Source organism: Daphnia pulex, chromosome 11 (assembly GCF_021134715.1).
Source record: "Daphnia pulex isolate KAP4 chromosome 11, ASM2113471v1".
Classification (NCBI taxonomy): domain Eukaryota; kingdom Metazoa; phylum Arthropoda; class Branchiopoda; order Diplostraca; family Daphniidae; genus Daphnia; species Daphnia pulex.
In genome coordinates, this window is record NC_060027.1 from 4,311,686 (window position 1) to 4,334,647 (window position 22,962).

Consider the following 22,962-nt stretch of genomic DNA (forward strand, 5'->3'; position numbering starts at 1 on the left):
AGACGACGAACTCAAACCATGTATAAAACAATAACAAACGATTCGGATCAACGGATGACAATACATTTGCTTTGAGTTGGCGCGGAGAGCTTTCAAATAAATAGGACGTCAAAAATTCTGTGTATTTAAATCATATGAAATGACAGATCAAAGTTCAATAGAGTTAACTATTTATGTCCTTACATGGACAGGATCGGTGCTCTACTCCATGTATCAGTTTCATTTAGCCAGTGACAGTAAAAAATATTAAATTATTTTATTTAAGTTAAAAACCAGTTGCTATTTCAATGATTTCCTTTTTATAAAATAGGATTTTCCCAATATCTTGCAGAAGATCTGGTCTCTGGCTGGAAATGGATTGGTCGTCAGGTAGATACAGCTGACTTCGAATGGAAAATGTGGACTCCCATTTTTTTTAAGTGGTTAAAATTTGTCATCCCATACCTAATCATTAGTTTGACAATCAAAAGAAAGTATCCACAATCAGTATCTATAATAAGTACAGCCATGTCTTTTTGTTGGCTATGGAGCATGCTTGGACTGCAACTAACAGTCTTCATGTTTATCCAACCAGTGCTATTCCTATGGATTTTAAAATTCTTTTCATTAGCTTTTGTTTGGCTTGTCTGTATAAGCTTTACACTTACATTGCACTCTTCTTTATTCTCAGAGCTCAAAGTAAGTATAGATAATCTTGAATTAAATTATTACAAGTTATTCATTGAAGTTAAAAACAGACTTTGAATGAAAGACAGATCTATTTGAAGATAATTCCACTCAAGAGTATTTATTCTCGGTAATTCTGGCATGGACTCATGCTCGTTCAATCAGTTATTTGGTTGATAGTCGCTCCGATGCTTACAAAAATAGATTTGTGAAGTTTTACCACTATTGCTTCTATCTCCCCTTATTGCCAACGGGGCCGTTAATGCTTTATCGGGAATTTAAAACATCTGTAAGTACAACATCTGTATTTACCAGTTTCATGATTCTGAAGAATTTTGTATTTCTTTCCCTTTTTGAAGCTAGAAAATCCTGTGAGTCAGAATTGTAGTTTAATTCACGTAACTAGGAGCATAGCACTCATCGCGCGCTACCTCTTTTGGTGGTTCTTTCACCAGTTTGCCTTACATTATTTTTATCATAGCGCGTTGCAGTATCACATTGGTATTTTCATTATTTTGACTTTACTAATACAGCATTGCAGTAGCCTCACAATTCTTTCGTTACCAGGAATTGTTCGGCACTTAGATATTTGGTCGGCTGCAGGACTCGGTTACACGCTTGGGCAGTTTTTCATGACCAAATATTTGGTTTTGTACGGATTGCCATCTTCGTTGGCGAAATTGGATCATATTGATTCACCTCCTCCTCCCAAATGTGTAGGACGAATTCATCTCTATTCTCAAATGTGGCGCGATTTTGATCGAGGACTGTACAATTTCATGCTGCAGTAAAAAACCATAAGCTTAATTATAAATTTCATTTTGTAATTGATTTTACTTCATTTTATTTCTTAGTTACATCTACATTCCATTCAAAGGGACTTCAGACAAAGTCTGGGCGAAGTTGATGGGAACGGCTTTATGTTTCGGTTTTGTCTGTATATGGCATGGAGCTTCAACTGCAGTGGTACAACCTTTGAAGTTATCTCTAGATTTTCCAATGGTTTAAATTGTTATTGTTACTTAGGTGATTTGGTGTGTGTCAAATTACTTTGGCATTTGTCTGGAAACAATGGCCAAATATTCCTCTACTTGCTGGCCTATTGCAAATTGGAAAGTACGGACTTGAACGGAGCTGATGTTCATGTTATGTAATAGAATTAATTTTTGTTGGTATTCTGACAGGCAAACTGGTCCACGCCCAATTGGCTACGTTTCCAAGCAGCTGTAGCTTCACCACTTCTCCTCGTGTCAGCACTTTCCAATTTTTGTTTCTTTACGGATGCCAAAGTTGGCTACGTCTTGACCCAAAAAGCTGTTTACGAAGGTATTCATAATTGATTGGTGCATTGAAATGCATTTATTATCCACGCTTTTTCACAGGCGGAATCTTGAGGCTACTGTGTATTGTAATGGTCATGTATTGCTGCTGTCACGTCTCCATGGCTCTAAGTCGTCGCAGTAAAAAGAATCTCATTTTTCAAGCACATCGAGACTAATTTCAGGTCAATGAATTTAGAAAAAAAAGTGCAATTAGTTATTTTTGCCAGTAAATTTGTTATTGATTTTTCGTTGATTTCCTTCACTTCTCCTAATTTTCATTCTCGTGCGGTAACCATTTGAATGAATAAATTAAGAAAAACTGCGGATGGAAAGCACTATCTAACCCGTTCCGTGATAGTGATAACCAGAAATAAAATTCAAAATTGAATAACTGCCTTAAAATGATATAATCAAACCATAGCAATCACAGTTGTTTAACATAATTTTTTATGTGTCTGGACGTTTTAACCTTGACGTGACAAGTGGAGGTATTTTGTCGTCTTAGGCACCAGACACCCGTCGTCCTGGAAATTTAAATATTTGTCTAGTTTTAGGTATACAAGGACAGGAGCGAGACAAACGAAAGTGATTGATACATCTTTGCTGTATTAACAAGTCGTCTTATCCGATCGCTCAGACGAATATACAAATGTTTTTAAAAATGATTATAATTTCGTTTCAGGATCGAATGATGTCATGTATATTTGGGAGGGTCTGCTTGCATAAGTCATACAAGGCATGACGGCAAAGCCAATCTTTTTAGCACTCGGCAATGTTTAATTTTTTTTTTTTCAAAAAAGGATGAAACAAACAAATAAGGGGGAAAAAAACAAAAATTTAAGGAGTATCAATCTCATGGTAAGTCCGAATCGATCAGGAACAAAAGACAAAAAGGGAAACATTTGATCAGTCAGTTTGTTTCATGAAGGTATATACGAAGAAGTAAATCGTTTGGTTAAGTTGAAAAGCGATACGGATACAGAAAAACCATAAAAGAGGATATATAACGAGAAACAGAAAAAGGCAGGTTAAAAAAAAGTAACTTCACTTCGGTTCATGAATGACATGAAAAACAATGAGGTCCAGCTGCCAAAAGCATTGCACAACACGCACACTCTCTTCGAGGGAGGGGAGAAATGAAACAATTTATCGAGTTTTTGTCGGCGTTAATTCAACAAACAGGAAAAAAAGCTCAACAACATGCACAAATTGATGAGTTATTATCACTGATAATGCCGCCACCCCATCTTACAGCACGCGTTATCCACGGTTGGCTGATAATCATTAATAACCACCCCCCTCACGTACGTCTAGCCCCCCAAAAATTGTTGTTAACAAAGTTATTATTCCATCAAACAAGGTTATGTGTTTTTGTTTGTTTTTTTAAGACAGCCACCAAGGAGCGCAGACTGCGTGAATCTCATTTTTCAGTCCAAAGGCTCAATTCATTTCAATGAATGACTAGCAATTTAACCAACGTTTTGGAAGCGGCCTCTCATGAAAAAAATTTTGACAAAAAAAAATTGACTACTTTTGTTTTAAGTCGAGGTGTTCTTACGCAGAACGGATGGAATCCCATGGACAGAAGAGACTCGATAATAAGAGAGGAGGATAGAAATAAAAGGGGGAAAAAAAAAATTCAAATGTTTACAAACATCCTCCTCTTTAAAACGTGGTGTTTTAGACGGTTTCATAATCATCAGACTTGGGATTCCTTTCGTTGGCGAAGCGTAGCTAGCCGCAAGCCTTTGGCAAGCATTTGAGTTTCCAGGTCTTTGTCCTCTTCACGGTACCTGCAATGGGGAGAGCCAGACAACACAAGAGAAAGAGGTTGCTTCCGGTTAATTGTGTCTCTGACAAGTCTAAATTATCTTCGACTGCTTATTCCTTCAAAAGCGCTTACAGGCAAATGATAAAAGCACACTTCACTATTCTAAATTTAAATTACAAGAAAACAAAATTAACGGACACGATGATTATTTCAAGGCAATATTGAACGGCGATTTTCAAAAGCTGATCGGACTGTTTCACGGCGTTACGATTACAACTCGATTCTTTGGGGATAGATTTTTCTTTTCTTTTTTGCGCTTGTTTTTATCCAGCAGATAGTTTCTAGTTAGACTAGATTGCATGTCATTTTGGCATCCCAATCAAGCAATTCGGATATTAACTTCACTTGGCTCGTCAGACACATTTTGTGGTTGAAAAGCCCAAAATAGAAAACGATTCAGACGGGGAGCAAAATAAAGAATAAGAGAATAAGATTTACCGGTAGGATTGACTAAAATTAGAAACGAAAAAAAAAAAAAATTCTCCCGGAGGCCGACTTTAAAACATTGTCAGGTAACGTAGAAAAAAGAAATTTGAGCGCAGGTCGATTTGAAAGAATAAGCATAATAACAGAGAAGGTAAAGCTACTACTACTACTGGGTAAGGAAAACGAAGAGCGAGAAGAACGGCAGTGAAACGAAACCACAACCACTATTAAAGAATTAAATAAGGAAAATAACAGAGAGCGAGGAGAAACAAAAGAATGTGTGAAACAACGGGAGGAGGAGGAAAAAAAAAATAAGAAATGTGCTATCAAAAGAATGAGGGCCAACTGTCGGCCGGAAGTGCCGACAAGATGAAAAACGAGAAGACCGTCAGCCAGAAAAGGATGCCAATCTGCCACCACGCCCATCCGCCGGCTGGATCGGATGAGCAAATTGTTCTCTCCAATTCCATTTCTGGAACGATTTTCTTTCTTTTCTTCCTGGTTTTTTGAGGTGGCTCTTGTGTCTGTTGCTGCGGGTTTGATTCGAGGTCGTTCCGGCTACTTGACCGATCGTCTTTCTTTCCCTTCGTCTTTGGACGCTCGTCCAGATCAGGGTAGACCCCTCGGCGGCCACTTTGCTGCAAATGGTTGTACTCCCACATCCAAACAAGATCGCGCACCACACCGCGGTTCTCAAATTTAACTCCGAGCGTGCCCCAATCGTTCTCCTCTTCGACGGCCTCGACGCGCTTCCGCGCCTTTCTGTCCAGCTCGTCAAAGACTTCGACTTTCTCCCGAAGAATTTCAGAGGTTTTCCTTTGTTTCACGTCTGCAGCCATGCTTTGCCGTTGCTCATAAAAGTATTCGTAATCAGTGCCGTCGGAGCTCAGAGGCCGTTCAAAATCACTGTTGGCTGCCGAGTCGTCGTCATTGCCGGACCAGAACTCGGTTTCACCTTGACTATTAAGGTCCGTCAACTCGATCGTCTGGCTTTCAAATTCCATCGAATCCGGGCGCTTCTCTTCGATGGAACTACCTAAACTGGCCACGTCATCGTCAGACAAGTCTTGGACAAGTTGATCAAATTCTAAAACTTCTTGTTCGTCAATTGCGTTTTCATTCTCGATGGTGGTGGCAACGGCAACGGCAGACCAAAGGTCAATTTCTTCTTGGCTAACCAATTCGTTCAATTCAACAGTTTTCCCCTCAAATTCGACAGACGGACTCCAAGCAATCTTTGCTGGATGCGCTGGTTGTTCGTGCAATTCCGCAGGGGGTTCAATGGGATCTAATACAACTAAATCCGATTCGAGAAAATCGCTTATCGAGCCGGTACAGGGAGAAGAAGTGTCTGAATGGTCATTGATGAACAGGTGCTCAAATTCCTCCTCGATTTCAAGATCGCTGTCTATTGCTTCCGGCTGGCCGTCCCGAATATCCCAGACTTCGGAATCCGAAGCTTTGGGCGCCGGAATCTGGTCCGAGTACGCTTGACATTCCCCATCGGATTCATCTGCGATTTCCTGTTCATCCGCAGAGTCAGGCGCGAAAACATCATCCTCTAGACTACTTTGAGCCAGATCAATCAGGTTCAAAAAGACTGCCCACCTTTGCCGGTCCTCTTCGAGCATGCTGCGCAGCGAGTCTTTCTGCTCCACGATCTCCAGCATCTCGGAAAGAATGGCTCCCTCCTTGTCCACGTCGGCTGGCGATTTCACCGTCTCTGCAAAACGATGGAAATCTTCGCATTAAATTATGAACTCGGTGGTTTGACAAATAGAACTTTAGAATGAAAATAAGAACGTAGAATCGCCATTATGACCACCACAAAAAAGAAATAGCATTTGAAGGTATACAAGGACGAAATTTGTTATCAAGATTTTTTGAAAAAGCCACGCCTCCATGCTCTTTCATGCAATCATCACCGGATGCCAGTGTTTGACTCAATTCAATCCTACCTGGCCCCAATGAGCCATCAGCGATAAAGACGTCGTCTTCCCAGTCTAAAACAAGGATGGGGGTTTAAACAATTGAATTAAGAGCAATGGCGTGAAGCAGGTGTGAGCACACATGTGGTAAGTGGATCACCCTCGATTAGTCGTTCATGAATAAAATTACTGAATAAGTTAGTTCGTTAAAAAAAAAAAAAGCTTTGGAGCTGTTGATTATTAGTTGAATGTGAGGTCATTTCTAAGTGAAAAACGTGTGTGAAGGGGTCTACGCTATACCATCCAATGACATGCGATCCTTTAGCTCCATCTGAAGCCGGGCATGTCTATCTTCCAGCTCAAGTTCACGAGCACGAACCATCAGCTCCTGCTCGTACCGACTTAATGCGTTCTTCTCGTGGACTAGCTGGAACCACTCCTGCATCAGGGCAGACTCGTCACGGCCGGACACTCCTTGAAAAATATTTAAAAAATAGAAATGAATTCATTCAAACACACACAAAGGAAACTAAATGACTAAAAATAATCACCTCCTTCTTCACCACGTAAAGTTCTTTCAAGTCTGACGCCTTGGTCCTCCAGTTCCTTTTGCTTCACTTCAATTTCTTCCAGCTGTCGCTGTATAGATTGAGCCATGCGCAGTCTGGCGAAATGATTGCAAATCGAACATGATTAAAATGAGATCCCTTCACCTTCGTTCCGCTATGCACCAAGAAATCGTACCTCTTTAATTCCGTTTGACGCGCTACTTGGCGGGCTTGCTTCGATTGTCGCCTGCTACTCGAAGAGAAAGCTGACCACGCTCCGGTAGGAGTTCCTGCCGAATCGCCGTACTGTTCCAGGCCGAAACTGGTTGTGGGAGTATTGGCTTCACTTCCCGAGGTTGGACTAGCGAGAAGAGACGATGCTCGTGGTTTGACACCATCTTTTACATCTGAAGAAGTGAACAATTGAACATTGTTGGTTAGAAAGGTAAAGTTTATTGAGTTTTGTAGACAATTCAGTTGATTTTCTTACCGTTGTTGGGCGTGACAGGAGAACTAGCAGCTCGCAGTCGACCTTCTTCGTAGGAGTCATCCAACGCCAATTTATCCTAATGTTTTATTTATATTTAATGGGCATACTTCAAAGATTTTCACGTAGGATTAAAAATACCTTGTTAGATTTGTCCTTCTTTCCCGAAAATTTCGGCAACTGGAACTTGGGTGGGCTGGATTTCTTACTGGGAGAGGAATCAACTTCTTTTGGTTCGTCTTTCTTTTCTTCTTTCTTGGAGCTGCTAAACAGTCCGGTAATCGTCTGGATAATACTGCGTCGACGCTCACGGTCTTTCGATTTCTTCACCTTGACGCCCTGCTGCAAAAGAAAATTATTATTGAAATGACGTTACGGACATTTGATGTGAAAAATGAGACTTGTCTTACATTGTTCGTTGTCGATGGAGAAGACGTCGAAGCAGCAGAATCGGCGTCCAGTTTGGCTTGAGATTCGGCAGGTGAAAGGCCGGCCCACAGGTAACTTGTGGATTTAGATGACCCGACGGATCGTGGGCTTTGTGGTGGACTTGTCGGGCTGGATGAGGACGGGCGGTTGTGTTGTTGTACAAACATGCTGCCGATAACATCTGTCCGCGGACTGGGGGGTTGCAAGACCGGAGCGGCAGGAGAAACAATTTGCGACATTGATTTGGAGTTTTTCAATACGGAATTGAACGGTTGAACGGCCGAGGTAGTGTCCGAGATTCGCGAAGACTCCACCTTGTTGGCTGGAGCAACAGTCGGAGCATGCACCATCATTCTTGGAGGTTTGGCAGGTGGTACATCGACAACTTCAGATGAAATCTGCCCGGCAACATTATTGGGATGAACTGGGAGATTCCACGATTTGTCGGCATCAACGTTCGGTTCTGAGAAACTGCGCGTCCGGGCCGGTAGCATTTCGTGGCTATCCTCGTCGACGCTGGGCTTGCGGCGCAGCTTGTCTTTCAGATTTTCGATATAATCCGGTGGACTCAACCCCAGATCTTGATCAGCTTTGGCATGAGCTTTGGCTCGAGCCTCAATGCGAGCCGAATTTTGGCGATCAAGTTGTCTGTTTGCATCTTGCCATTCTTTGAAATTGGGCGTCTTGAATTCACCAATGTCAGTCGGTCTAATCGACGGTGTCGATACGAACAATTCACGTTTCACAGCCATCAGACCACCTTCGTTGTTTTTATCGGAATCTGGAATTAAAACAAAGACACCGTGAAATTCCCAGCCAACTTAAAAGGTTCCACTGTTTTCTTTTTACCTTTCTTGATGCTGCTCATCGGCGTGACGAATTCGCTGTGAAGCACCGTCGGCACTTCCGCCACGGATCGAAGAGACGAGTGAGGTGTTGCGAAGATGTCTCGACGATCTGGAGTAATTGTGCTCCTCGGCTCCGAATCGGATCGAGAAGCTCGTGAAGATCCAGGCGGCGTCATGGATCCGTAAGATCCTCGACGCTCCCTCGTCTTCTCCGGACTAGTGCGCTGAATGCGACTGAGGACCATATCGCGCACCAAGTCACCCTGTCGTTCACGCTCCTAATTAGTTCACACACGATAAGACACGAGTGGTTCATGCAAAATAAAAGGGCAGATAAAATACCTGAGAAATAGCTTCCTTCTTCCGGACCAAATTCGGCGATGATTCGTATTTCTTCTCCAGCATACGACGTTGAATCTCTTTGTGAACGCGGTCGTCTTTGATGGGTGAAAATAGAGGTGACTGTCGGTCACGCGACATGGCGATCGAGTCTCTAATGCGACTGAACATCAAACTGGGAACTTCCGGTGATTCGACGGCCTACAAAACGAGCGCGTAATTGACACGTGAACATCAACACTTTTTTTCTTTTTTAAAGGCTATAAAAAAGTAGAATTACCACGGGAGTGTCTGGTTTTTCTGGCGTGGGAGTTTCCTCGACCAAATTAGTGTAGCCTTTGAAATCCACCACTCGTTCCTCGCTGTCATCGGCATATTCGATGTCGTCTAAATTGGTAGAGCCATTGTTGACGGAAACGGCAGGCTTTGCAGCTGGAGTCTCTGATGGACGGGCTTGTTCTTTGGCTGCCGTTTGTTTGACAGGCTCTGGGTCAATGTTGAGCTCGGCATCCAAATCGCCACCCAAACTGTTATCGGCCCAGTCGGAGAATTCCGTTTCTGTCATGGCAAATTTGGAAGAATCGACCGATTCTTTAGAAAGCGACCGCGCCCAGGTCGTGAGTTTTTCTGGAAGATCAATTTTTTCGCTGGATGGACTCAAGTCGAAATCCTCTTGCATTGCCAATTTCGGGTGATGAGGGGGTGGTCGTGGTGGCGCTTCGTCAGTGGACTCGGGTGACTGTAATTCTTGCACGTCCTGAAGGATTACAACGGCCGGTTCTTCGTCTTCTTCCACGACGACACTGGGCAAAGCAACATACTGGTTGAGCGCTTCGTACGGTGGTTCGGATGAATCCGCTTCAGAATCCGTGTCGAAATCTGAAGTCGCGTCCCGATTAGATTCCTCCTTGGATTCTTCTGATTCGGTGTCACTGCTAGTGACTTCACTGGCGATGTTTCCATTTGTTTGGGCGGAGCCGCTGTCGCTCGGCGTGACTGGTACAACTGCAGAGGATTCGATTGTCACAGCAATCGCTTCAGCTGGGGGTTCACTGTTGGTCGGAGTTGGAGGTTCCTTTTCAAAACACTCCAAATCCTCTGGCGGCATTTCTTTTGGAATACTGAGAACCGGTTGAGCAGGTTCGTTAGCTTTTTCGACGGGTAAAACGTTTGGCACTTGACGTGGCCCTGGTTGGAAAATGTTGGCCGTGTTCTGTAAGAACACCTGTTAAAACGACAAGAAATGTTTAATCAAAGTCAAATCACCGCGTTAATAAAATATTTTCGAATTCCAACCTGCATGGGAACGCTGGGCTGAGGGGCCGGATTAAGTTTTTTCTGGGCCTCGGAAATGGTGTCCACAAAGCTCCTCAGCTTGCTATCGAGATTGGTGGTCGAAGCAGATTTTTGTGCCAGCGAGCCTGTAGAGCCTCCATAATCCATCATGTACTTTTTCTTGAGTTCCAGCGAGTTCTTAGAGGCCACCATATCGGTAGAAGGCGACCTTTCCAGCTCTTCGTGGCGACGCAAATAGGCCAAGACTCCCGAACGGCCAGGTGCGGTCGCCGAATCAGCATTTCTGCTATCTTCATGGGATAGCGTCCGCTGGAGTGGCCGAGCATTTTCAAGTGATATGTACTGATCAACGTAGATGGGTTTGGGATCTCCCTTCGTGGATCTGGTGGGTGGCATCTGTTCCAATGGTTCTGCTTCAACTTCCGCCACCGGATGACTGTCCAATCCATTACCGTTGGCCAGCTGGTCAGTGCTCTTTTTCAACTGCTCAGCCTCTGATTCGTTGACAACGATAGTAGGGATTCCTTGAAGTCCTAAACGAACGTCGGCATTGCTGTTTTGATCAAATTCAGAATCAGTTTCAATTTCCGTAGCAGAATCTCGGCCGTCTTCTTCATCTTCCTCATCTTCTTCGTCTTCATCATCTTCGTCTTCCTCCTCTTCGCCATTCTCATATTCGCTCTCCTCTTCATAATCTCCTTCATCGTCCTCCTCTTCGTCTTCCAATTCCAACTCCTCATCGGAACCCATCTGTAAAACCAAACAAATCAATTATATAATAACTGATTTAAACAGTGATTCAACCTCGAAGGTTTATACCTCTGTATCGGAACTGGTTGCTTCTTCACTGGATTTCTTGTGGATGGGTTCGGATGCAAGCGGGAAGGCCGGGACATCAATTCGGACGTTGTTTTCTTCTTCGTCTAAACTCAACCAATTGTCAATATTCATTCAGATGCATGTAACTTGTAAATCGAAACGTACTTTCAGGAATGCTTTCGTGAAGCGGTTCTTGACATTCCTGTTGATTGCGATCGGACGCTTCGGTCGAATAGCGTTTCTTCCACGATTCGGCAAGTCTTCGAGTTTCGTCTGCAGTCAAAGGCCTGTCGAGTTCCATCAGATTTTCGTTGGAAACTTCTTCTCCACCTTCCTCGTCGTCTTCGTCATCGTCGGAACTAGAAACAGGATCACTCAGATTTATAACCACAAACAAAATTTAATGGAGTACAAGATGGAATGTACCTTGAATCGTCCAAAGATGAGGCTTCATCTTCCGTGCCAGAATGGACGGAATTGCCGAAATTGTGGTCAGTCCATTCGTCTTCGTCGATTTCGCTCAGTTGATCTTCTTTGGCCGTCTCGTCGGCGATGGAATTTTCAAATTCCACTCTTTCCGGAGTGCCATCTCGCCGGAAGTCGAGATCGGCAGCCTGGACAGCAGCCTGGACTAGAGGGCTCTTGATCGGCTCAAACACGATTGGCTTATCCGCACTACTAAAAAATTTAATTTTTAAAATATTACTACGGATCCTATCAAATAAATAAGACGGAAATTTAGTTACATGTTGAGAAGTTGATTGTTTGGTTGGGCAGCAACGGGCTGGGCAATTCTTCGTTCAATTTGGCCGTCAACGCAAGTTTCGCCGTTACGGCCCGTCAGAATTTTGTTGCGCATGTAGTACAACATGGACACGTGCGGCATACAGAAAAAGACGCCACCGAGGAGGTCGTCGCGGACGAAAGCGTAGCCTCCGAGTCGCAACGTCGAAGCACAGTACTCGCAACGGAAGCAGCCGCGATGGAAGAATCGACCTTCGGCGCTCATGCGTTCCATCAGGTAGACGCGTTTGCTGCAAAAATGGCACGTCTCCGAGCCTCCTTGCTGAGGAAGATTGAGCACCGGCTTGGGTCTGAAAGATTCCGCCTGATCATTCACACTGGACACTTCCGGCACCTTTTTGGACAGCTGCTGAGCCATGGCGGAAACCTTATTGCTGCCTCGATGGCCCGTATCCAGCACACTGCCTTCTTTGAGCTTCCTCTCCAGCTGCTTCATGCCGCGTTCCAGGTTGACGTACTTTTCGTTGATGGCTTCTGCGGGTAAACCGTGAATCCGGCGATTGATCGCTTCGAACTAAATTTAAAAAAAAAGGAAAAAGACAAATATGACGACCAGATGTCGCAAAATTTACAACAAAATCAGGGATACCTTATCAGTGAACGCGTCCCTGTTCCATTTGGGAACTTTGTTATCATGCATGTGCGGATCTTTCACCCCACCAGGTGTCTGGTTCTCTTCAATCTTCTTCTCCAAAGCAGAAAGTTGCCAGTCGCTCCTATCCAATTTTCCTACGAAATAAATCATGAAATAAGTTAAGAAAATGGCAATTCATCTTCGAGCTCGAGGACAACAAGATAAGAAAAAACTAAAAACAAACAACAAGTCATTTTTGTGTTACCTATGGCTCGGATTAGATCTTTGGGTTTCTTGTCAGTTGGGCGATTGCCTCTCAGCTTGGCTTCCAAATCACGGACTTTATTACTCAGCGATTCGCTACCTTCTGCACCGCTACCACGGCCGGGCTTGGCATTGCGGTCCTGTAAAACAGAGAAACCAGTGAAAAATTAGAGAGACAAGACAATCGATCAAACGGAAACTCGGCGACGTCAAACTTTGGCGAACATTTTCCAGCGCAAAACAAATGAACGTACACAAGACACAAAAAAGAAAACACCGTGCGCCACTCTTTCGAGTTAGTATTCAAACTAGGCATGCTCGCCATGGGGGGTAAGGGAGTTAGATATTTTCAATCCGGCAGATTGAATATGGATGAGTTAGATGCATGTCTAGAAATTCGGGGCTAGCTATAGTTGGTGTTCCCGACAACAATACAACAACTGCCAATCACGTGGAGCCGGAGGGGGTTTGTGTGTTACGAAAGTGGGAGAAAAAGGATTGTACAGCAAACGCGTCGACTGCTGGCTTGCTTCAACTTGTGCGTCATGCTTTCTATTCAAAAAAAATGAAAAGGTGGATTGCATGTTGTGGATGCATAAAGGCACAGATATTGCCTTGGAGGCTTACGGTGGGGTTGAAACCGGACAACATCTTCTCCAGTCGGCACCTCTTATCCTCGAAATCTGACTCGAGACGGTAAATGAATAGGGAAATATCCTGGAGGTCGCGATCAGCCTTCATCTGTCTTTCCGTGGCCTTGCTGAATCCGCCCGGCTCGTCGTCCGGATCGCCACCGGCTTGCAACATCTGCATACTTCTATCGAATCGGAGGCGCAGGAAAGCTGCCGCCCGTTGCTTTCGGTCCAACCGGTTTGCGGCTATCTCTTGCTGGACTTGACCGCGTTCCTGAACCCCCAACGCACGTTTAACAACATGTGAGGAGGATACAATTTTCGCACCAAATTTGGGCACGCAGCCAAACCGGGAAAAAAAATATGAGCTCGCAGGCCCGTTTGGGATTTTGTTTGTTGGATGTACTACCATTGTTCGGTTCACTGTGTATATAATATAACCAGAATGGGAAAGAAACAAAAGCCCGCCAGTGGGGGGCGAGTATCAGCACTTACCGCGGTGTTGTGTAAGGAACGGTCGGTACTGCGACGCTTGCGGGCTTTGCGCAAAGACATGTCGGCCTTGTTGCGGTCACCTCCGGTCCGGTTGAGTGTGCTGCTGGGCGCCTCTGCCGTCGCTACGCGTTCCAACGTTTTCCGCTTGCTGGACGTCGACGTTCGCGTTGTGACTTTGCTCTGAGCTGCGGCGCGTTGGTATTGGCCGGCAGAACAAATGGCAGTTGGCCGTTTCAGAGAAGCTGCTCCCAAAATGTCCTCCTCAGACTCGGTCAGTTCCTGCGAAAAGAAAAAGTTGTTGATGTTGTTGCGTGATTCATAGCAAAAACTACTGACCCTTTTAGGTTGTTTGACGCAAGGAATTTCCCCACGGAACAATTCGTGAACTTGTGTCAGATAGGACAGCATGGACAGTTTGTCAGGGACGGCCAACTGAGCCATTTCGTAACCGGTGGTCACCTAAGAAAAGAGAAATCGAGTGCGTTAATGCCGATTCCCGGTCAATAGTTCGATTAAGGGTATTTACAGGAAGAACGCCAAGTTCTTCAAGGATGTCGAAAGCCAGTTGGTTATTAACGGCCACATTTGCTGGATCAAGTGAGGCGAAATCCAGTAAATCGGGGCGATATCGATGGATAATAGCACAGAGGGCAAGGCCGTCTTGAAATGAATTCGTCATATCCGTGATGGTGATATCGTAGAGTGCAATCTGCTTCTTGAGCCACACCAATAACGTATCTGGGTGAATGAAAGAGTCGGCTGCAAAAACAAACAAATCAAAAATGAACAACAATGTCTAACCCCAACAGCGTTAATTCACCCTTTTTAATCTTACGTCGTTTAGTTCTTTTCCGAGTTCCCTCCTCGACGGGAGCTTTGACAGGTCTGGCCAGCTCGGCCAAGTTATCCGTGTCGTAGAGTGATTTGACCTGGAAATCGAGACAGGTTCGTATGTTGAGATTGGGGTAGCGTGTTTGAGGCTCGACGGTGTAGGCACTGTAATCTTTGTTCAGGTTCTCGGGCGTTGTCTGAGCCAGCAGGCGGTAAATGGACTCTCGCTCGGCGAGGACCTCCAGCGGAGTCATCCGACCACTCGACCAAGAGTGGATGGCCCAGCAGGCGTCGAAAGAGCTCAGCCAGCCACGCGCACATCCCGAGCCTGTCGGCCAGAACGGCTCCAGTAAACTGTCACCCACCAGGCACATGAGCATTTTGTGGCCGTGTCTTTCTAGCACCCTTGAAGCGTTCTCGGCCGCAAACATGGAAGTGAAGTCAAACATGGCCACATCCGGCTGGCCGTAATGATTGACGGCAAAGTCCAAGTGTGGCAGCTGATAATTGGTGGAGAAATCGGCCGCTTGACGAGCATAGTCCATCAGGGCCTCTTTATTAACATTCTCGATCGACAATAGCTTCACCGTGTCCGGGAAGTCCTAATAGATAACAAGTATAGACGTCAATGATTTTTCAAGGATGGAATTCCAAGATTGGAATAGCTGCCAAATGTTATATATACCTGAATAATGACCCCTTTGCTGAGCAGGGACTGCTTTTTGGCCGTCATGACAAAGTAATGGGTTTCGTCTTTGTAGTAGACGATGTTTTCCAGGTCGATGCCAGTGACGGCGTTGAGTTCTTTGAAGAACTTTTGATTGAAAATGAAAGCCACGCCCGAAATTTCTTCGACGCGTGCCTCGGCTTCCGATTTCTTGTTAACCAAATTGGCCGTAATGGCAATGGCCAGTCGTCCACGGAATTCCTTGCGTTTGAACCCTGAAAGAAATTTTTAAAAATTCGTTCGTCAGACATATGAAATTTAGGACAAGGCTAAGTGTTTCCAATAATACCGTCCAATGTGTTTCTCTTGCCATCAGCACCAATGAGCACGTCAAATTCATATTGCGAGACTGGATGATCCGCCGGGCTAATTTTAGCCTTCCAACCTATTTCTGTTGACGAAACAAAACACACACAAACATAAAAATCCAGACTGACGTCTCATAACATTTCTGAGGCGCAAAAAGCTGCTGCTGCTGCTGCTACTTACTGATCGACTGATCTTCTGGCGGCTCAGCGAGTCCTTCAAACGTCACGTTCTCGTGAATTTCAACTCCCAGAAGTAGAGCGACTTTAAGTAGAATGCACTGCAGCTGGCGGATACCTAAATAATGGATTTATCACACAAAAAAAAAGAAGGGGGGACTAGTGATGACGCAATGGCGAAAAAACTAGGAACAAGTCCAATTTAATTACTGATGTGATCGATAGATCCGGCGCAGAACTTGCCAAAAAACTTCTTAGCACCGAGCGCCCTCAGATCGTGAATAACGAACGGCCAGAGATGCAGGACGTTGTTGCGAGAGAACCGGTCTCTTTTTTCCACCACAACAACTTTGGCGCCCAGCAGCTGGGCTTCTATAGCCGTCCGTAAACCGCACGGTCCGCCACCGATGATCAGCACCTACACAAGGAAGAAAAAAAATGACATCAGTCGTCGTCCGCGTGACTCATCCCCCCGAATCGTGATGAAAGACATGAGCCAGCAGGCAACAACATCTTGATGTAAACAAGGCCGCCGCCGCCGTCCAGTCACCTCTTATCAGACTGGCCTGGTTGCGAAAAATAGCCCAGGCGATTGATTCTGGCAAAGGTTACAAACTACACAACTGCAATTCCATGTGTGTGTGTGTGTGTGTGTAAAAACAGAAAATCTCGCGCTGGGGTTACGCCGTTTCAAAGCAGCGAAAAGCCTCCCAACTGTTGAAGACACTCGGGGGAGTCCCGACAAAAAAACCAAAGTGGAACGGAAAGAGGCTGCCTGGCCAAACAACGAAAATAGATCCTTGTTTTTTAAGATCGAGGGGTGCATACGCACACGCATGTAAAATAAAATAAAAATCCTGGCTCGACTTGAAAGAAAAAAGGGAATCTGTTTTTTACTTTCCCGAAAGGGGAAATTATTCATCCGAGAGAATCGCCCTTGAAGATTAACTTTTTTAAGTCGTTTTTTTCTTTGGTACGTGACGGAATTATGAGAGCACAATGAACGTCTGTTGAGACGGACGAGATATCCAAAGACACTCGCTCCATATAGGGAACCTCCTTGGAGGACATGTCGCTGAGCTGATAAGGAGCGCTCCAAATGGCACGCCACCAAAAACCCGATATTATACAAAAGGAGAAAAACCGTCTTTTATATTATTATTATTTTTCAAATCGTGTTTACCCGTGTGTTTGAACAAGGCCTTCCTCGATTGTAGCACCGATGAGCTGCCCGTTTGTCGAATTTACTCCATAGCGCCTGGGCTTTCCACGAGCGTAACTTTGCCTGTCGGGGTGAAATGAATCAAAGAAAAAATAATAAACAACAAACTATTAAAAAAGAGTCAACACTCCATCATCGGTGACACGACGACGACGACCAAAAGAAGCAAATGGACTTTCTTGTCCAAATGGGAATTTAAAAAGCGTCACCGAAACTATGTTATGATAACTGACCTTGAGTTTTGGATAGAAAAGAGGGAAGTAAGTGGGTTTTAGCCGGAGCAAATCACACAGCTGCCGGTACAGGCTCAGAATCGATTTGAACGTGACAGCGTTGCAGAACTTGTCGAAGACATCCGAGGCCAGTGCCGAATCAGGAGAGGTCACTCTAGCGACACCACCACCACCACCGCTGCTGCTGGCGTACATTTTTGTTGTTTGCAACGGCCTTGTTTTTTTCTTTTTCGGCGTTAATTATCCTCCGCCGAATGTGGCTTCATCCTCTTTCTTCTCTCGGCTGCAAAAGAAGAAAACCAATAGATTCGTGAATAATAATGAGCAACTCACGATCCCGGACAGCCTCTTAGTCACAAATGTGCCTAGGCGGGCGAGCGCGGGTTACACAACGGGATAATCGTTTCTTTTTTTCCCAAGTTTTTCAAGCTTCATCGATGCCCGGAGGGAAGATTTCTGACCTTATATGGGTGCGTTCAGAATATATGTCGAACGACACACCTGACTGTTACTAATCTTTTCCCAACAATCTCTCTCATTGGCCAAGAAGTTTCAAATACATTTTCTAGTGTGGCTCGTACCAAGATTGGGTTCAAACTTTTCTTTTTTGATAAGAGATAAATGTCAACTTGCATGCACAGGCTTTTTATTCTTCGTATATTTTGTGTGTGTTGTGTTCTTTTTTAACGGCTCGACACACACACACAAAAAGACTAGCAGAAGACGGATCGCCCTTCCTCATCCAATGCAACACTACATTTAACGTTTCCGACTAAAAAAAGGCCGAAGGGATGAACCATCATTTACGTTTTTTTGTGATGATATGACTGATGAAACTTGATGTCTTCTATCATGTTTCCAATCTCACAAACATGGTTTTATCTACAGAGGAATTTCAGAGTTAATTTTACCTTTAGTCCACTGACAGCACCACCACACACAACACACAGAAGGTCTTGGACAAAGAAGATGTCGTGAACACACACATACACCAAATGGACAGGAACTTCGGACCAAAAGTGTATCTTCGTCTCACAAATAATAAAAAAAAAAGTTTCACGATCGCGTAGGGCGTTCACGTTCGTTGCACGAGCCGACCACAACTAACGAAAAATTCTCACACAAGCAGAAGGGCGAGGAACTCCTTTTCTCCTGAATTAAAATTTCGTGCGACTCTCATGCCACCTAGCGTCCGCAAAAGCAACAACTAATTTTGTCACGTAGTTTTTTATTTTCTTGTGCAATTTGGGGAAAATAACCAACATTCTACATTTGCTTATCGCATTTTGCTCATATCCGTAATGCTATACTATTGATTCACTTGTAGGATATCATCCAAAATTCATAACCACATGACTGACATTTACATACTTTTACAATGTACAGGATCTTTTTAATCACCACTCAAAGTAATTTCCGGGAAAAAAATACAAGACAATTCAACCGCAAATTTCCCTCATGAACCGTGAAAAACCCCAAAATCCGTATTTCAATTCTCATCGTTGAATGTGTGTCTTCAAACGACCGGGATAATTCGGTTGTTTGCAATTCTATTCAAAAGGCGAATATAACGATAAAGGTATAATCTCTCTGTCGTTCCATTTTTCAGGTTCTTAATACAATGAAAAGCCACTCTAGGCATTTTTTACTTTAAGAAATTGGTTTGTTTTGTAAGGCCATCAAGATTAGAGATTACGAATTGCGGTCAACGAAACTTGATCCTCAATTCCTACTCCTCGAGAAGTAGTTTGTATATTTTGTCTAATTGCTATACATAAATAAATGGAAACATATTAAAACTCGAAATGAAAACATTAAAAATAAAACTAGGAATTAACGATGGCAGCCGGAGACGTCGAGATAATGATAGAAGTATAATCCGGAATGTTTGATTACCTTTATCAGATGAAGGAGAAATTATATTTCAACCGCACAAAATGAATCATCACCTGGTCATCTCATGACTCATGACAGTTTTGTGATTGAATACGTATCTTCTAGTCAAGATTAGATTGCCTGGAGTTCCCTTTTTTAAAAGTCTTATTTTTTAAGCCCGCATTGAAAATAGATCCCCAATAAAACATAATAAACGGAATAAAACATTTCCGCCCTTCCGGGTAAAAGTATAAATGGGTCTGCCGCGACACCCGGCCAGCCCGGCTAACGGTTCCGAAAAGGGAGGAGCAATTGTTTACGGCAACGCTGTAATAAGTAAAAATTTTTTTGACACTTGAGACTCATAGATTGTACAAAAGTGAAAAATTTCTCGATGGCGTCTATCGTATTAAAAAGTTTGTCTATATTTCTGGGGTTGTTTTTTATTTTTGTAGGGATTATGAAGATTACTCCTTACATTAGCAAAGAACTTCACAAGGACCTGGTGAGTTAAAGATATGGCCTTCTTCTTCTCTACTGCTGCTCTTTAAATCAAAACGACTTACTTTCAGAGACAAGAATACGTCAAATATGCTAAAATCATACCACTAGCCCGTTGGTTCAACGTCAAGATACCTTCAAAATGGTATCGTCGCATTGTAGGTGGCCTTGAAATTGTTTGTGGCATTGCTCTTACTTTCATTCCTCATCGTAAGTCAGTTCTCTATTACATCAAGTAGACCAATATGATTTAATTATATTTTTCCTCATCAGGGCGTACCAAGCAGGTCGCCAATTGGATTTTGCTCTCTCTGATGATTGGAGCAATTTCTTTGCACTGGGCTGTTGATGACAAGCTTGAACGGTCAGCTCCAGCCTTAGTCTTTTTCTTTATGTTGACTTGCCGCCTGGTGGTGGAGTGGCAGATTCAGCGCCAGGACAAAGCAGAAGCTGCAAAAGCAGCAGCAGCAGCACTCAAACCGCCTAGTACGGGACCCACACCATCAAACATCCCTGCCAAACTGGCAAAGAGTGAATAGTCTCAATTTTGAAGCCATAAAACAAATATTCTCTTTGAACTAAGTCAGTTTTTTTTTGTAGCAGTATTGTGAATGTCTTGACAGTCTAGTGGTACTTAATAGCTTAAGTTTTAATTTAAATAACTTATTTTCCGTCTCACGAGTAGTTGATACAGTAGGATATCTTCAAAACGAATGATCTCGCACGCTCGATCCATAAACCAGTTGTCTTGATGCACATTTTTCGTAATAAAAATTTTGTTCATGGAAAATTGTAGAGTTACGACCTTTAAATTAAATTAAAATGCTCTTCTTCATCAACTGGATCCAATTTTGGGATTCCTGCCATAACATGATCCTCGATTTCTGCGTGATTGGATCCTCGAAGAATCTTGAAAAATCCTCCATTTCCCCAACGCTTGCTCCATGGATTGGCCGCTAACCAATAAGGAGTTCCACCTTCGATTCCCCAGCCGAAAATCTTGACAGCGTGGTATTCCAATCCTTGCCCATGTACATGCCGGTAAACACCTACCGGTAAAAAAATTACTCAAACAATTCCACTTGCGGAAGAGTCTATAATTATACCAACCGGATTTGTAATGTAGAAAATCTTCGTAGATCCTTAAATTGGCTTGAACAGGCCCATTCTCCATGATTTCTAGTTGAATGGCCCGAACGTCGTTAGGTATTCTGTAAACGCTCTCCCCTAATTCAGGTTAAATTTAATTCGCATAAACGAAAATTTGTAAACATTTAGAGTTACCGTAATAGAGGTCTTGTTTGTAACTTTTATTGTACGATGTTCTACAAGTCTTCCGACATTCGAATAGAGTGTTGTCAGTTTTTGGACATTTATTTTTAATCGATCCTTTTGTTCTAGGTTGGTAACAAGGAAAGAATTGATACTTTTGACAACCCTTTATTGTCGAAAAATGAAATTCAATCAATCCCAGAATTTCTCAATTCCAATTAAAAAAAAAAAACTTGTTGATATTTACGTAATCTGAAGAGTATGATCCCCCTGTTACGATGCCATGTTTCTTCCTATCAAAAAGGATAGAAAAATTAATCTTTCATATTCACTATAAACCAACTTTATAAAAATGAACTGACCAGTGCATCCACGCCCCTCCAGGAAAACCGCCTTTACATCCTTTTCCGCACAATTTGCAGCAGCTCAATAAATTGCCAGCGGAAAGGCGTACAATATGTCGACTTCCAGAGTGGATGCAAATTCGGTCGCTCATAACGTCAGTCGGCGCCACAGCCTTTTGAAAATGCAATTTAATGTTTAATTATGCAGTCCTGAACGCGTGATTGAGATGCGCAATACCCAACAGGAAGCGCAAGATCCTTGCTCGAATATCTCCCCGATTGTAGGGCAGTTGGGCCAGCGAAGACGGGCGTCAAACTCGGCCGGGATCGACGATGAGTAAAATCCCGATGGCGATGATAAAGATCTCCGTTCGTTCACCTGACGTCGCTTCACTGACATAAAGTAGCGCCATGGATCGTAAGCTCGGGCTCCCATTAAGGAACGAAACGGGGCCAGTAACTTGTCCGTCCATTTCTTACCGGGGATACTCTTCCCCGATCGCGGTGAATACAACAACATCTCGTTTGCGGACCAACTTGATGTAGTGTTAACTGTATCAAAACTTTGATCGCTCATCACTAAAACGAGCAATAAACAAAGTAGGATTACAACAGTGACGGGAAAAGAGTAAGTCCGAGATTCAATTTTACAAGTCTTCATGATTGATTCACTCGTACAAGACTGATGACAGTAGACTGGACCTTATAACGTTTGTGGGTCGGAAAGAGGCGGTGCCCGATTTTCCAAGTGATTAACCCATTACAAGGTATTAAAGGACAAATTGCGTGTTTATTGTGCCAATAGAATAGTTTGTTTGTTTTCGGGAAGGCGTGATAAAAGACGATCTTTTATGATTCTTATTGACTTTACATGATGAGTTAGATCTATAAGTATTTGATGATTGTGTTTGGTAAAAATATTTGGTACACTAGTCTATTCTGCTTCTGCAGCTGAACCGGGTCGTTCATCTTTTCTATTCCCTTCGTTTCTGTGCACAATTGAGACAAGTTTCCTGTATACTAGACTCTCACGCGTTGACTGGGCATCGACAAATCTTCTCACGTTCGCTCCTCCTTTCATTATTATTCGAAAAAAAAAAACAGATTTTCCACGGTCCGTTTTCTTTAATCTCTGCACGCGTTCTATCCGTGGTATAACTGTTTACATGTGACATCAGCAGGGGAAGCTTTTTGTTTGTTCACGAGAAGCACATCAGGTTTCTTCCGGGTCCCGACATGTCAACCGCAGTGATCACAAATTTTGTTCTTCAAATTTAATTAGTAAATCCGCGTGTATGTAGGGTAAATTCGTAATCGGGTCGATTTATTCAAATTTGCGTTCATTTTGCTTCATCCGCACATGATGCCTCAAGGGTCGATTTTACGCGATCCGATGACTCGGTCATTTTCTTTGTCAAATTAAATCATCGTAGTAATAATACTCTAATACGCATTCAAGCCAATTTTTAACACATTTGAATACGTCTATTCATTTGATTGGAAAGTAACCTCATTTTTGTTTCTTTTAGCGGCGTATGTCTAAAAGTCCAAGTATAAAAAGTACAAATGGGACTTGAGGATTCCCGGAGGATATTAGTCTTTCTTAAGTCTTAACTGATCTATTTCAACTACTAAAAAAAGTGATAGTAGATCGTCGTCGTCGTGACGTTAAATAATCGTCGATGAAGAAAATGGAAAATTTTTGTTAACAGAAAATGTGTTATCACAATTTCAGAAATAATTTTTTAAGCGGAATTAAGTACA

The 22,962-nt window shown here is 43.3% G+C and overlaps 4 protein-coding genes across 24 annotated transcripts; 2 read left to right on the top strand and 2 right to left on the bottom strand.

The window, feature by feature from the left end:
- LOC124207563 (protein-cysteine N-palmitoyltransferase HHAT-like) lies at nt 1-2,376 on the top strand. 2 transcript variants are annotated; one of them, XM_046605103.1, is made up of 10 exons: nt 1-121; nt 192-236; nt 311-678; nt 752-955; nt 1,026-1,167; nt 1,234-1,453; nt 1,521-1,632; nt 1,693-1,782; nt 1,851-1,992; nt 2,049-2,376. In XM_046605103.1, the coding sequence occupies exons 2-10, from the start codon at nt 209-211 to the stop codon at nt 2,162-2,164; spliced, it is 1,422 nt and encodes a 473-aa protein (XP_046461059.1). In that variant the 5' UTR covers nt 1-121; nt 192-208; the 3' UTR covers nt 2,165-2,376. The 2 variants fall into 2 exon arrangements, with proteins under 2 accessions (XP_046461059.1, XP_046461058.1); XM_046605102.1 differs by having other exon boundaries at nt 1-236.
- Nucleotides 2,377-2,574: 198 nt separating this feature from the next.
- LOC124207560 (F-actin-monooxygenase MICAL3-like) lies at nt 2,575-18,324 on the bottom strand. Of its 20 annotated transcripts, none has more exons than XM_046605090.1 (31): nt 18,118-18,323; nt 17,207-17,489; nt 16,935-17,036; nt 15,962-16,169; nt 15,756-15,869; nt 15,556-15,657; nt 15,225-15,481; nt 14,544-15,141; nt 14,235-14,467; nt 14,045-14,167; nt 13,709-13,987; nt 13,209-13,487; nt 12,583-12,721; nt 12,333-12,472; nt 11,686-12,257; nt 11,366-11,617; nt 11,105-11,298; nt 10,940-11,043; nt 10,121-10,870; nt 9,105-10,049; nt 8,828-9,025; nt 8,487-8,763; nt 7,619-8,418; nt 7,350-7,550; nt 7,212-7,287; nt 6,918-7,128; nt 6,725-6,837; nt 6,474-6,647; nt 6,204-6,248; nt 5,854-5,968; nt 2,575-3,781 (listed from the first exon to the last, which is right to left on the bottom strand). In XM_046605090.1, exons 2-31 carry the CDS (start codon nt 17,399-17,401, stop codon nt 3,688-3,690), a joined length of 7,890 nt encoding a protein of 2,629 aa, XP_046461046.1. In that variant the 5' UTR covers nt 17,402-17,489; nt 18,118-18,323; the 3' UTR covers nt 2,575-3,687. The 20 variants fall into 20 exon arrangements, with proteins under 20 accessions (XP_046461046.1, XP_046461044.1, XP_046461033.1 ...); XM_046605088.1 differs by having other exon boundaries at nt 2,575-5,768; XM_046605077.1 differs by having other exon boundaries at nt 2,575-5,968; nt 17,207-17,491; nt 18,121-18,324.
- Nucleotides 18,325-19,404: 1,080 nt separating this feature from the next.
- On the top strand, nt 19,405-20,372 carry LOC124207090 (novel acetylcholine receptor chaperone-like). Its single transcript, XM_046604381.1, has 3 exons — nt 19,405-19,586; nt 19,654-19,792; nt 19,856-20,372. Exons 1-3 carry the CDS (start codon nt 19,476-19,478, stop codon nt 20,119-20,121), a joined length of 516 nt encoding a protein of 171 aa, XP_046460337.1. The 5' UTR covers nt 19,405-19,475; the 3' UTR covers nt 20,122-20,372.
- On the bottom strand, nt 20,150-22,897 carry LOC124207089 (cathepsin B-like). Its single transcript, XM_046604380.1, has 6 exons — nt 21,437-22,897; nt 21,217-21,371; nt 21,102-21,147; nt 20,867-21,020; nt 20,693-20,809; nt 20,150-20,631 (listed from the first exon to the last, which is right to left on the bottom strand). Exons 1-6 carry the CDS (start codon nt 21,857-21,859, stop codon nt 20,390-20,392), a joined length of 1,137 nt encoding a protein of 378 aa, XP_046460336.1. The 5' UTR covers nt 21,860-22,897; the 3' UTR covers nt 20,150-20,389.
- Nucleotides 22,898-22,962: the final 65 nt, after the last annotated feature.

What these genes read in the sequence shown, in the direction of transcription:
- LOC124207563 (XM_046605102.1), top strand. Translation starts at nt 140, where the DNA reads ATGACAGATCAAAGTTCAATAGAGTTAACTATTTATGTCCTTACATGG. An exon ending in CTTTATTCTCAGAGCTCAAA is followed by an intron (nt 679 to 751) that starts GTAAGTATAGAT and finishes TTTGAATGAAAG; the next exon opens with ACAGATCTATTTGAAGATAA. An exon ending in ATCGGGAATTTAAAACATCT is followed by an intron (nt 956 to 1,025) that starts GTAAGTACAACA and finishes CCCTTTTTGAAG; the next exon opens with CTAGAAAATCCTGTGAGTCA.
- LOC124207560 (XM_046605077.1), bottom strand. Translation starts at nt 17,401, where the DNA reads ATGTACGCCAGCAGCAGCGGTGGTGGTGGTGGTGTCGCTAGAGTGACC. An exon ending in GATGAGCAGCATCAAGAAAG is followed by an intron (nt 8,419 to 8,486) that starts GTAAAAAGAAAA and finishes TTTTAATTCCAG; the next exon opens with ATTCCGATAAAAACAACGAA. An exon ending in AGAAGGACAAATCTAACAAG is followed by an intron (nt 7,288 to 7,349) that starts GTATTTTTAATC and finishes ATAAAACATTAG; the next exon opens with GATAAATTGGCGTTGGATGA.
- LOC124207090 (XM_046604381.1), top strand. Translation starts at nt 19,476, where the DNA reads ATGGCGTCTATCGTATTAAAAAGTTTGTCTATATTTCTGGGGTTGTTT. An exon ending in AAGAACTTCACAAGGACCTG is followed by an intron (nt 19,587 to 19,653) that starts GTGAGTTAAAGA and finishes ACTTACTTTCAG; the next exon opens with AGACAAGAATACGTCAAATA. An exon ending in TCTTACTTTCATTCCTCATC is followed by an intron (nt 19,793 to 19,855) that starts GTAAGTCAGTTC and finishes TTTCCTCATCAG; the next exon opens with GGCGTACCAAGCAGGTCGCC.
- LOC124207089 (XM_046604380.1), bottom strand. Translation starts at nt 21,859, where the DNA reads ATGAAGACTTGTAAAATTGAATCTCGGACTTACTCTTTTCCCGTCACT. An exon ending in CAAACAAGACCTCTATTACG is followed by an intron (nt 20,810 to 20,866) that starts GTAACTCTAAAT and finishes AACCTGAATTAG; the next exon opens with GGGAGAGCGTTTACAGAATA. An exon ending in TTTTCTACATTACAAATCCG is followed by an intron (nt 20,632 to 20,692) that starts GTTGGTATAATT and finishes TTTTACCGGTAG; the next exon opens with GTGTTTACCGGCATGTACAT.